We start from the raw sequence: 13,321 nt of genomic DNA on the forward strand, positions 1-13,321 counted from the left end.
ACCTCGATCTAGATAACAATTCAGAGACAGAAAGCTAATGTGGGCACTGTGTGTCTTAAAAACAACTGCAAATAGTATCTTCAGGCTACTCTCATAATTTGTGAAAACATGCTTATTGTTTGGTGGAAGGAGTAAAATGTTTACCATAGCAACCATGGCAAACTTGGATGTCTTGCCTATTAGCTGCAATGCTGGGAACACCATCAACAGCAGGGAAAAAGTCCTTGGCAATTATCACGCAGACAGTGCCCCTCCATTTTAAGAGCTTAGGCTGAAGCTCCTGGGTTTGGAAAATTCTTAATTTGATGTGTTAATGAATGCTAACATCAACAATTTCATTTTTGTTAATTTTGGGGTGGGGTTAATAAACTAAGGTTTTTTACTGTGGGCAAAAGTGTGATGTGATTTTCTTTAGACAGACTTGAAGAAATATTTTTAGCAATAGCTTTTTGTTTTGTTTTGTTTTGGTTTGGTTTGGGTCAGTCTCCTGTGATTTTATTCTTTGCAAGGAGGTTGGAAAAGTTCCTTGTTATTTTATTTCCTTTCTCCCATCATTAACATAAGTTCTTATCATATGTAAATATGATAAGAATAATTAGAATAAATGAAGGAAAAACTGTAAAGCATGACTAAGGAGTCTAGTTGTGGACAATAGGAAGGTAAAGAGAAATAGTTAAGGTTTGAGGATTTTCATTTCAAAAACTCTGATGGTCACACAAAGAGTTCTATATTATACCACCAAATGTCAAATCGCTACATATATTCTTTATGCAATAAGCCATGTAAAAATGGGTCTCAGTTTATAAAAGAAAGACATGCTGATAATAGAAGATGTTACATGCAAAGAGCATAAAAGAATAAAATTACTCATACTTTCATCACTCAGAAGAAATCACCATACACATTTCTTTTCAATCATGTTTTAATATTGTTGAAGTCATACAGTTTACAAAGCCTTGCTTTTTTTCACTTAAGAAGAAAGAGGTCTCATGAAATGGGCAGGAGAAATTAAGTGGAAATCAAAAGTAGGTTCAGAACAATTTTAGATTTCTTGGAAATGTAATATCTCCTCCTTCTTGGACCTCCCTGCCAGTTTTGAGAAGTTGGGAGAGGGTAGAATAGATTGGGAATCGTGGACATATTGGTGAAGACAGGGTTCATTGATTAAAAAAGTACTCGTGGGGCTTCCCTGGTGGCGTAGTGGTTGAGAGTCCACCTGCCAATGCAGGGGACACGGGTTCGTGCCCCTGTCGGTGAAGATCCCACATGCCGTGGAGCGGCTGGGCCCGTGAGCCTTGGCCGCTGAGCCTGCGCATCCAGAGCCTGTGCTCCACAACGGGAGAGGCCACAACAGTGAGAGGCCCGCATACCGCAAAAAAAAAAAAAAGTACTTGCGGGCCTAGCAGCTCAGAATCTCTGCTCAAATATCTCCTACCAGTCCTTTTCCCCCTTCTTGATTTTCTGGTTTTTAGAAACCTTTTTTTCTGTTACATAAGAGTCTCAAATAGCTGTGCTTGCATCCTGAGTTCCAGGTGTTCTACACTTTCTGGACCTCAGTTTCCACAACTATAATATGGGCATTATTCTATTTACTCTACCGGGTACCTTTGTATGTATTAAGGTAGGTTAAACTGCAGTATCAAATAGATTTCACTACACAATAGCTTAAACAAAATAAGTCTTTAGTTCTCATTCATATTGTAGTTTACATGTGATGATGCTGGAATTTGGCATCTTTCCATGCTGAGGTTCTGCCGTCTTCTAGGTCCTTGTTGGCTGCATCCATCAGTGGTAAAAAGGGAAAGCAAGTGCGGAAGAGACCCGATGGCCTGCAGGTGGCACATCTTCCCACTCACATTTTTCTTGGAGAGAATTTGTCCATAGGGCCACAACTCGAAAGGTACTGAGAGCTGAAAAGTGTAGTTAAGCCATGCACCCTCTGCAGTCCTATTACTACAGAAGGAAGAGAGAACAGATATTAGTGAATACAAGCAGTACTGGGTATTCATGTCTTGCAAAACACATAATAAAGGACATTCCATGGTAGGGGATGAGCATACTTCTCTTTCTTTCCTTGCATTTGAATCTTGTCAGGGAAGTGAAAACAAAATGTTGTCAAACAAAAAGTACTGTTGCCAAAATTCAGCCTCTGTATACCAGTGCCGGATTGAATCTCGGAGACAGACATTTGGGTGAAGTAGAAAGGGATAGCTTTATCACAGGGCACCAAGGAAGGAGTCCAGGGCAGCTAGCACTTAAAATACCCGAACCCCTGAAAGTTTTCAGGGAAATGGTTTTTATTTTTTACTTTTTTTGCGGTACGCGCGCCTCTCACTGCTGTGGCCTCTCACGTTGCGGAGCACAGGCTCTGGACGCGCAGGCTCAGCGGCCATGGCTCACGGGCCCAGCTGCTCCACGGCATGTGGGATCCTCCCAGACTGGGGCACGAACCTGTGTCCCCTGCATCGGCAGGCGGACTCTCAACCACTGCGCCACCAGGGAAGCCCCTGGGAAATGTTTTTAAAGACAGGGTGAGGGAGGGGGGTTGTGGGGAGTGTGATCAGCTCGTGGACATTCCTCTGATTGGCTGGTGGTGAGGTCATTGGGAGTCAGCATCGTCAACCTTCTGGTTCCAACAGGTCTGGGGTCTATGTGCTTATGGGCAGCATTCAGTTAACTTCTCCCACTTGTTGGGGGTTTCAGTATCTGCAAAACAGCTCAAAGGACATGGCTCAGAATAGTATCTACAGTCCTTGAGTGGGAACTAAAGTCCTTGACTTTAATGTCTAAAGTGTTATTATTTGTCTTGCTTGACTATTTTCCTTTATGCGTTTTCTGATTTCTCTGATTAAATTTAGTCTTTGACTAAAGTTTTTCTACAGACAAAAGGCAAGCAGAGGACATTTGTGGTGGTCTATTCTGGGAAGGCCTCATAGTGTCCTACTCGGCTACAGTACTAGCTATTTATTGGGATGAAATCGATGAATGTGCCTTATGGCCAGAGTAGGGCCCATCTCATGTTCTCTGCTCCCTTTGCCCACTCCCAGATGATGACAAGCTATCTCTGCAGTGGGCAGCCAGTGGGGACTCAGAAAGTTCTCAGTACCAAGGAGGGGTCCAGTTGAGTCCTCCCGAGATGGCAAGAATGTAAACTGGGACATCACTAAAATGATTTTCAGTGGCACAAGTTGAAATCAAAAGGGACTTATTGGTTAACGTCTCTAAATTAAAATTCCAATGAATCACCCAACCTGATGCCCTGAGCAAGGTTCTTAACAAAAGGGCTACTTTCTTTCTTTCTTTTTTTTTTTAATTGAAGTATAGTTGATTTACAACATTGTGTTAGCTTCAGGTATACAGCACAGAAGTTATTCATAATATATATCTCAGTAATACATAATACATATCTATTTTTTTTTCAGATTCTTTTCCCTTATAGGTTATCACAAAATGTTGAGTGTAGTTCCCTGTGCCATACAGTAGGTCCTTGTTGGTTATCTGTTTTATGTATACTAGCGTGTATATGTTACTCCCAAAGTCCTGTTTTATCCCTCCCCCACCTTTCCCCTTTGGTAACCGTAAGTTTGCTTTCTATGTCTGTGGGTCTATTTTTGCTTTGTATATATGTGGATTTGTAGCATTTTTTTTTAGATTCCACATATAAGTGATGTCATATGGCATTTGTCTTTCTCTGTCTGACTTATTTCACTTAGTATGATAATGTCTAGGTCCATCATGTTACTGCAAATGGCATTATTTCATTATTTTCTAGGGCTGACAAATATTCCATTGTGTATATATACTACATCTTGTTTATCCATTCATCTCTCCTTGGACCCTTAGGTTGCTTCCATATCTTGGAAGCTATTGTAAATAGTGCTGCTATGAATATTGGGGTGCACCCATGGCATACACATTCTACAATAGGTCCCACTCAGGATTCAGATGTCTTGTGGACCCTTGAGTCAGGAAGAATAAATACGGACCTCTTTATACCTATGGGAAATGAAAACAGAACACTTATGCCACAAGTCTTCCAAAGAAGCAAGAGTTCATATTGATCTTCTGCAAAGTTCCAATGTGTCAAATAATAAAATTCTGGGGCTCAAAGGCTTTGGTCACATATCAGAATGTTGCTGTGTGTCAAACATATAGAATCACAAGGAGACCCAGGGATGAGGCCCTCTTATGTCTCTCTGAGATGTTGCATGTGCTGTTTCCTTGGCCTGGGTTGGTCTCTCCAACTTTTTCTCTGTCTCACTTTGTTTGCTGGGGAAACAGCTTTCAGCTCCACTGTCACTGTCTCTAGGGCTTTCTGATCACCTACCTAGGCATTCTGTCATCTGTTCTCATACTGAACCTTGTGTTCACCTCTCTGAAGGCTCTCTTTCACATCACATTACACATTTCTGTGTGTGTGTGTGTGTGTGTCTCTCTTCAGTATCGAGCAGCCTCCTGGTGCTCAGTGAGCATCTGTTGAATGAGTGAACACTAACCTCTCAAAGGCATAGTCAGCGATCATGCATCTGCATCCACAGAAAAATGTCTGGTCCACAGCAGGTTCACAGCACGTATTTAGAAAGAGCTAAAGATCAGAGAAAAGAAAGGGAGGAATGGAAGAAGAAAGCAAAGAAGGAAGGAAGGAAAGACCAGTCAGGAAGAGGGTATAAGGCATGTTAAAGGTTAAAGTTGTAAAAAACTTAAAAAATAGGTGACATCCCTTTAGGGATCTAGAAGATGAAAACTGTGATAACTGAGAAAAGAGAGGATGAATGATAGAGGAAACAGAATTTGAGATGAATATTAAACCATGAAAGGGAATTTGATGGAGGAGGAGAAGGAAAATTGGGTCTAGAATGTTCATTGCAGCACTATTCACAACAGGCAAGACATGGAAACAACCTAAATGTCCACCGACAGATGAATGGATAAAGAAAATGTGGCCTATATATACAGTGGAATATTACTTAGCCATAAAAAGAATGAAATAATGCCCTTTGTGGCAACATAGATGGACCTAGAGATGATCATACTAAGTGAAGTAAGTCAGACAAAGACAAGTATCCTAAGATATTACTTACATGTGGAATCTAAAATACGATACAAATGAACTTATTTACCAAGCAGAAATAGACTCACAGACATAGAAAACAAACTCATGGTTACCAAAGGGGAAACATGGGGGGAGGAGGGATAAATCAGGAGCTTGGGATTAACATACAAACACTACCATATATAAGATAGATAACCAACAAGGGCCTACTGTATACCACAGGGAACTCTACTCAACATTCTGTGATAACCCATATGAGAAAAGAATCTGAAAAAAAGTGGATATACGCATATGTATAACTGAATCACTTTGCCATACACCTGAAACCAACATGACATTGTAAATCAACTCTACTCCAATAAAATTTTAAAAAAGAAATACCAGGGGTTTATGAAGAGAGGCAGACATATTTTGGTTACAGACACCTTAACTGAACACTGTTTTGTTTTGTTTTTTTTCTTCCTCTGTGAGCGGTGACAGTCGCGGCTCTGTGAGATGTTGCTGCAACTCTCTCTCTCTGATCCTCTTCCAGGAACTGGTGGTTGGTCCCCAGCAGATTCCAATGCTCAGCAGTGGCTCCAGATGGACCTGGGCAACAGAGTGGAGATTACAGCAGTGGCCACGCAGGGAAGATACGGAAGCTCTGACTGGGTGACGAGCTACAGCCTGATGTTCAGTGACACAGGACGCAACTGGAAACAGTACAAGCAAGAAGACAGCATCTGGGTAGGACAAATTTTCTCATCAGCTGAATAAAACTGAGATGCCCTCATGGTAGCCAGTGAACATTTCTGTCATTTTCCTCTATCCAGATTGCCGGTAGCTTGATAACTGTTGTGTACCCATTCAGAAATAATTAGATGATATCTAGGTCCTATCTGCAGCATGACGCCAGTTCCTAGGGAAATGAGGATGTCTGTTGCAAAGAGTTTAGTGTTTTCCTCCTTTTCTGGTAACTTGGGGATTTCACTGACTGGGCCTTAGTTCTTTCAGGGATAAAAAGAGAACTACAACATGGAAGTCTGATCATTGACAAGAATGTATTGGTTGATGGAGTATGTGTTTATTAAATATTTACCTATTTTTTAACATCTTTATTGGACTATAATTGCTTTACAGTGACTTGTTAGTTTCTGCTTTATAACAAAGTGAATCAGCTACGCATATACATATATCCTCATATCTCCTCTCTCTTGCATCTCCCTCCCACCCTCCCTATCCCACCCCTCTAGGCGGTCACAAAGCACCAAGCTGATCTTCCTGTGCTATGTGGCTGCTTCCCACTATCTATTTTACATTTGGTACATACATAACTGAGCTAATTGCATCATGACAAGGTATGTAAAGTGCCTGGTACATAATAAGTAAATATTTAGTAGTGTATATATGTAAATATTTATTTATTATGTACCAGTCACTTTACATACCTTGTCATAATACAATTAGCTCAGTTCTGTACCTCGACCAAAGTTGCCCAATTGATGCACCTTGGTCTGGTAATCCACAGCCTGGTCTGGTAATCCACAGCCTGGTCTGACTTTAAAGTCATTGTGTTCAACTGCCTATTCAAGTTTTGAAAACAATTTAAAATGTTAAAAATACAAAACAAATATAGAATTTAGAATGATTCTGCCTTTATAAACAATCTGCAGCTTGGAAGTAAAAGACAGTTTGGTCCAGGTTATGAAAAAAAAAAACCTGTGCCTTCCACAACCCTGGACCCAAGCTCTTGACCCCAAAAGGTGAGTGAAAGGCTGTCCGCAAATTACGAGGTGAGGAATTGGAGGTCGAGGCAGGGGCAAAAGGCACCCAGGGGAGACCTCATAGACTTACACATCAAATAAAATAATGTGTTGGTTCAGGTCACTTTTGCTTTGGGAAAAAACCTCACCAGATATTTACTTTTTTCTAAATGTGCATAGGAGGTGAAGATTTAGCAGTTGCTAACATTAGCTTTCCTTCTCATAATGTCCTTAATTGTTTTCCCTCTTAAATCAATCACAATTACACTTTCAAATTGCTGCTGTTTACACATACATTTTTCTGTATTCGTCTCACTCTGCTGGGAAAACAAATTCTATTTTATATTCATTGTTATTTGTTAATTGCTTACCCATCACTATTCATAATTGAAAGTAATAGTAAACTGAGGATTAAGATTAGTTATGGCAGATTGAAACCAGAGAATATTATAATAGTCATCTTTATTTGGAGTGGCTTGTAATATTAGGTGGTAATATTTATGGAGAGCATGGGTTTTCTTCATTTTACAAATAGTCTTTTGGGGACTATTCTCTTTTTTCCTCAATTTTGAAGCCCCCATAAATTTTACAGGTTTTTTTTTTTTTTTTTTTCCTCGGTATGTGGGCCTCTCACTGTTGTGGCCTCTCCCGTTGTGGAGCACAGGCTCAGTGGCCATGGCTCACGGGCCCAGCCGCTCCGCGGCATGTGGTATCTTCCCGGACCGGGGCACGAACCCGTGTCCCCTGCATCGGCAGGCGGACTCTCAACCACTGCACCACCAGGGAAGCCCTACAGGGTTTTGTTTTTTTTTTTAGCTTGTGTTTAGTTTGAAAAGATAAATAAGCACACCTTCCATTTTGAGGCACAATTTTAAGATTTTATGCTGACTTGAGAGGGACAAATAGATGTGGTGTTATTTATTTGCTTTGGCATTTTCAATCAGAACTGGTTGTTTTTCAGATTGAAGTTTCGAGTTCTTTTGTCTAAACTTTTATAAAACCCAGAGTTTCATTTTCTTCAAAATCAAATGACCTGCTTTTGCCCTGTCCTGTGGATCAGGATGTATTTCAAGAATGGACAATTTCTCTGGGCTAGTGAACAGCGGGCATAAGGCCTATTTCACTTTCTTGCCCCTGTTGGTTTGCCTGTGCTTCCACAAAACTCCAAGCCCGTTGAAGGCAGGGGCCTGTTTTATAAGTCCTAGTAGGCTCCACGCCTATCATTACTGGACACGTAGCCTGAACTACATTTTGGATGGCTATTACAAGAACTGCAGAATTATTAGTGCTTACAGAATTGGAGGGGAGGACACTGTTCTCGTGCCTGTCCCTTTCCTCACCTAAGAATAGCCTTGGCCTTTGGGAGGAGGCAAAAGTTGCTGGGCGGGCAGAGGGGAAAAGGCAGGGAACCGTTGTGCACAGGAAGGTGGTGAGTTCCAGCTAAGGCCTCCCCAGAGACATTTCCAATGCCTGCAGGGCCCTTGGGAGGGGAGGCAGCTTCAGGACGAACCTGACAGATGCAAACCGCAGGAGGAGGAAAGATGTGGGGAGGGGTCTTTGCCCCTCCAGTGACATGGGCAGGGACATGGTGGTAAGTCGTGCATACTAAAAAGGTGCAAATTTTGAAAAACAATGCGTGTCCCCTCGTATCACTATCGAGGGAACGAACGGCTACCAAAGACCCACTGCACGTGGCATTTGTACACAAATGCCATTCCGTATACTTAAAATGGTGTTATAAATTCTGGAGATTCAGGGTTCAGAGACCAACCCAAGCTCACATAACCAGACACTGGTGAGGCCAGAATACAAACCAAGACTGATTCCTAACTATACTTGATTGCAGAAACTGTGCTTTCTATTTCTTCTTTACTACACTTGAATTTGTTTTCTAATTTTCACAGAACTGATTTATCTTTCTCACCTTAGACTTTGCCAGGCCCACTCCAGAAGAAGAATGTTAAACCCTATTGTGTATTTCACGTGCTGCTAAAATTTAAAAGTGAGAAAGCACTAATACTATTTCTCTATATGTTATAAATAGTGCTCAAACTCTCTGAAACTATATAGGCCTTACAGAATACCCATCAAACAGAGACTCAGAGTATCTTACCAAACATTTCATGAACATGTATAAAATCTGACTTGTGCCTAATTTGCATTGGTATTTCCACCAGATTATGTTATTGAATGAAAAGGTTACCTTGAGAGTTTTTCTTTTTCTTTTAAATATAAAATGATAAATCAGACTATAGTTTCACCAAAGTTAATCCTGATAAACAAGATAAAAGCAGTAGCCAAACAAGAGGGTTTTATAAAACTCTCTAAATGGTTCAACTTTTCAGAAAAAAGTCAGTACCCCAAAACATCAATACCAAGTATTGACTTAATTAAGCACTGTGTATCACAGAAATAGAAAAATCGCTTGAATGAGACTTTCACAAGGTCTTTTGAAGATCTTCAATTTTCAGATGATATGGAGTTTGTAATGTCTTTAAAAGTTGATTTACCAAGCAATACAACTATAGCATACTCCTTGGATAGGATATCAATTTGTTAATACTCAAGAGATTTATTTTATTTTGCAAACTTTACTTCAGAAAAAGAATCCTGGAAATATACCTGTCCAATATACAGTAGCAGATATTCGTGCTCTAAAAATCCAATCTGCAGTTTCTGAACTGGCTCTGAATGCAATGTTCACAAATGAGGCCACCAAGCAGCCATATAGCAATGCATTATGATTTATAAATAAACCAGAGTCCTCACTTCACTAAATAATCAGGTGTGAAGGATTATAGTAGTGGGACTACTACTACTAGCAAGACAAACATAGCAAGACATTTAGAATCTTAGCACATACAAAATCTCTTTCTGGTTGGCTTGTAGACATGCCAAAATAACAAAAATATTAAGATTCGAACTCTGAGCAGCAACTTCAGCCAACGTTCAGTAAGGTGGATCACTTGATTTGGTACATAGGAACCTCTAACTCTTTAAATCCACAGAGACCAGAGTCCTGTTACCAGTCATTTTGAAAGATATTCCAGGAGAAACACTTACCATCCCTATTAAATCCACAGATTACCTTTTCAGTCCTGTGTCTCTTGTATGTCAGTGTTCAAACCCTTCATGAATCCACCTATGTTTCCTGCATACAACATGTACATGTTCCAAACATACATTCTCCTCTATGGGCATTGCTACTTTCCTTTATACTCTGCTACTTATCACTCTGAAATTTCAAAGACAGACCCCAATGTGTGTGTTTTAATATGAGACCCATTTTTATTTTTTAATTTGTTTTATTGAAGTATAGTTGAATTACAATGTATGTTAATTTCTGCTGTACAACAAAGTGATTAAGTTATACATGTGTATGTATTTGCTTTATGTTCTTTTCAATTATGGTTTATCACAGGATATTGGATATAGTTCCCTGTGCTATACATTAGGACCTTGTTGGTTATCAGGAGCCCTATTTTTTTTTTTTTAACATCTTTATTGGATCATAATTGCTTTACAATGGTGTGTTAGTTTCTGTTTTATAACAAAGTGAATCAGTTATATATATACATATGTTCCCATATCTCTTCCCTCTTGCGTCTCCCTCCCTCCCACCCTTCCTATCCCACCCATCCAGGAGGTCAGAAAGCACCGAACTGATCTCCCTGTGCTGTGCGGCTGCTTCCCACTACCTATTTTACGTTTGGTAGTGTATATATGTCCATGCCACTCTCTCACTTTGTCACAGCTTACCCTTCCCCTGCCCCATATCCTCAAGTCCATTCTCTAGTAGGTCTGCATCTTTATTCCTGTCTTACCCCTAGGTTTTTCATGACATTTTTTTCTTATATTCCATATATATGTGTTAGCATATGTTATTTGCCTTTCTCTTTCTGACTTACTTCACTCTGTATGACAGACTCTAGGTCCAACCACCTCATTACAAATAGCTCAATTTTGTTTCTTCTTATGGATGAGTAATATTCCACTATATATATGTGCCACATCTTCTTTATCCATTCATCCGATGATGGAAACTTAGGTTGTTTCCATCTCCGGGCTATTGTAAATAGAGCTGCAATGAACATTTTGGTACATGACTCTTTTGGAATTATGGTTTTCTCAGGGTGTATGCCCAGTAGTGGGATTGCTGGGTCATATGGTAGTTCTATTTGTAGTTTTTTAAGGAACCTCCATACTGTTCTCCATAGTGGCTGAACCAATTCACATTGCCACCAGCAGTGCAAGAGTGTTCCCTTTTCTCCACACCCTCTCCAGCATTTGTTGTTTCTAGATTTTTTGATGATGGCCATTCTGACTGGTGTGAGATGATATCTCATTGTAGTTTTGATTTGCATTTCTCTAACGATTAATGATGTTGAGCATTCTTTCATATGTTTGTTGGCAGTCTGTATATCTTCTTTGGAGAAATGTCTATTTAGGTCTTCTGTCCATTTTTGGATTCGGTTGTTTATTTATTTGTTATTGAGCTGCATGAGCTGCTTGTAAATTTTGGAAATTAATCCTTTGTCAGTTGCTTCATTTGAAAATATTTTCTCCCATTCTGAGGGTTGTCTTTTGGTCTTGTTTATGGTTTCCTTTGCTGTGCAAAAGCTTTCAAGTTTCATTAGGTCCCATTTGTTTATTTTTGTTTTTATTTCCATTTCTCTAGGAGGTGGGTCCAAAGGGATCTTGCTGTGATTTATGTCACAGAGTGTTCTGCCTATGATTTCCTCTAAGAGTTTGGTAGTTTCTGGCCTTACATTTAGGTCTTTAATCCATTTTGAGCTTATTTTTGTGTATGGTCTTAGGGAGTGATCTAATCTCATACTTTTACATACTTTTACACCACTTATTGAAGAGGCTGTCTTTTCTCCACTGTATATTTTTGCCTCCTTTATCAAAGATAAGGTGACCATATGTGCATGGGTTTATCTCTAAGATTTCTATCCTGTTCCATTGATCTATCTTTCTGTTTTTGTGCCAGTACCATACTGTCTTGATTACTGTAGCTTTGTAGTATAGTCTGAAGTCAGGGAGCTTGATGCCTCCAGCTCCATTTTTCGTTCTCAAGATTGCTTTGGCTATTCAGAGTCTTTTGTGTTTCCATACAAATTGTGAAATTTTTTGTTCTAGTTCTGTGAAAAATGCCATTGGTCATTTGATAGAGATTGCATTGAATCTGTAGATTGCTTTCGGTAGTGTAGTCATTTTCACAATGTTGATTCTTCCAATCCAAGAACATGGTATATCTCTCCATCTATTTGTATCATCTTTCATTTCTTTCATCAGTGTCTTATAATTTTCTGCATACAGGTCTTTTGTCACCTTAGGTAGGTTTTTTCCTAGATATTTTATTCTTTTTGTTACAGTGGTAAATGGGAGTGTTTTCTTGATTTCACTTTCAGATTTTTCATCCTTAGCATATAGGAATGCCAGAGATTTCTGTGCATTAATTTTGTATCCTGCAACTTTACCAAATTCTTTGATTAGCTCTAGTAGTTTTCTGGTAGCATCTTTAGGATTCTCTATGTATAGTATCATGTCATCTGCAAACAGTGACAGGTTTAATTCTTTTTTTCTGATTTGCATTCCTTTTATTTCCTTTTCTTCTCTGATTGCTTTGGCTAAAACTTCCAAAACTATATTGAATAAGAGTGATGAAAGTGTGGCAATCTTGTCTTGTTCCTGATCTCAGTGGAAATGCTTTCAGTTTTTCACCATTGAGGACGATATTGGCTGTGGGTTTGAAATATATGGCCTTTATTATGTTGAGGAAAGTTCCCTCTATGCCTACTATCTGCAGGGTTTTTATCATTAATGGGAGTTGAATTTTGTCTAAAGCTTTCTCTGCATCTATTGAGATGACCATATGGTTTTCCTCCTTCAGTTTGTTAATATGGTGTATCACTTTGATTGATTTGTGTATATTGAAGAATCCTTGCATTCCTGGGATAAACCTCACTGGATCATAGTGTATGATCCTTTTAATGAGCTGTTGGATTCTGTTTGCTAGTATTTTGCTGAGGATTTTTGCATCTATGTTCATCAGAGTTATTGGCCTGTAGTTTTCTTTATTTGTGACATCCTTGTCTGGTTTTGGTATCAGGGTGATGGTGGCCTCGTAGAATGAGTTTGGGAGTGTTCTGGAAGAGTTTGAGAAGGATAGGTGTTAGCTCTTCTCTAAATGTTTGATAGAATTCGCCTGTGAAGCCATCTGTTCCTGGGCTTTTGTTTGTTGTAAGATTTTTAATCACAGTTTCAATTTCAGTGCTTGTGATTGGTCTGTTCATATTTTCTATTTCTTCCTGATCCAGTCTTGGCAGCTTGTGCATTTCTAAGAATTTGTGCATTTCGTCCAGGTTGTCCATTTTATTGGCATAGAGTTGCTTGTAGTAATCTCTCATGATCGTTTGTATTTCTGCAGTGTCAGCTGTTACTTCTCCTTTTTCATTTCTAATTCTATTGATTTGGGTCTTCACCCTTTTTTTCTTGAGTAGTCTGGCTAATGGTTTATCAA

At 39.4% G+C, this 13,321-nt stretch overlaps 1 protein-coding gene across 2 annotated transcripts in view; it reads left to right on the forward strand.

Moving 5' to 3' along the window:
- Window positions 1–13,321, forward strand: part of CNTNAP5 (contactin associated protein family member 5) — an 876,608-nt gene that overhangs the window by 230,644 nt on the left and 632,643 nt on the right. For both annotated transcript variants that reach the window (XM_032637306.1, XM_032637307.1), the window contains exon 3: window positions 5,586–5,779. In XM_032637306.1, coding sequence (XP_032493197.1) covers window positions 5,586–5,779 — 194 coding nt within the window. The remainder of the gene's footprint in view (window positions 1–5,585; window positions 5,780–13,321) is intronic.

Source organism: Phocoena sinus, chromosome 7 (assembly GCF_008692025.1).
Source record: "Phocoena sinus isolate mPhoSin1 chromosome 7, mPhoSin1.pri, whole genome shotgun sequence".
NCBI classification, from domain to species: domain Eukaryota; kingdom Metazoa; phylum Chordata; class Mammalia; order Artiodactyla; family Phocoenidae; genus Phocoena; species Phocoena sinus.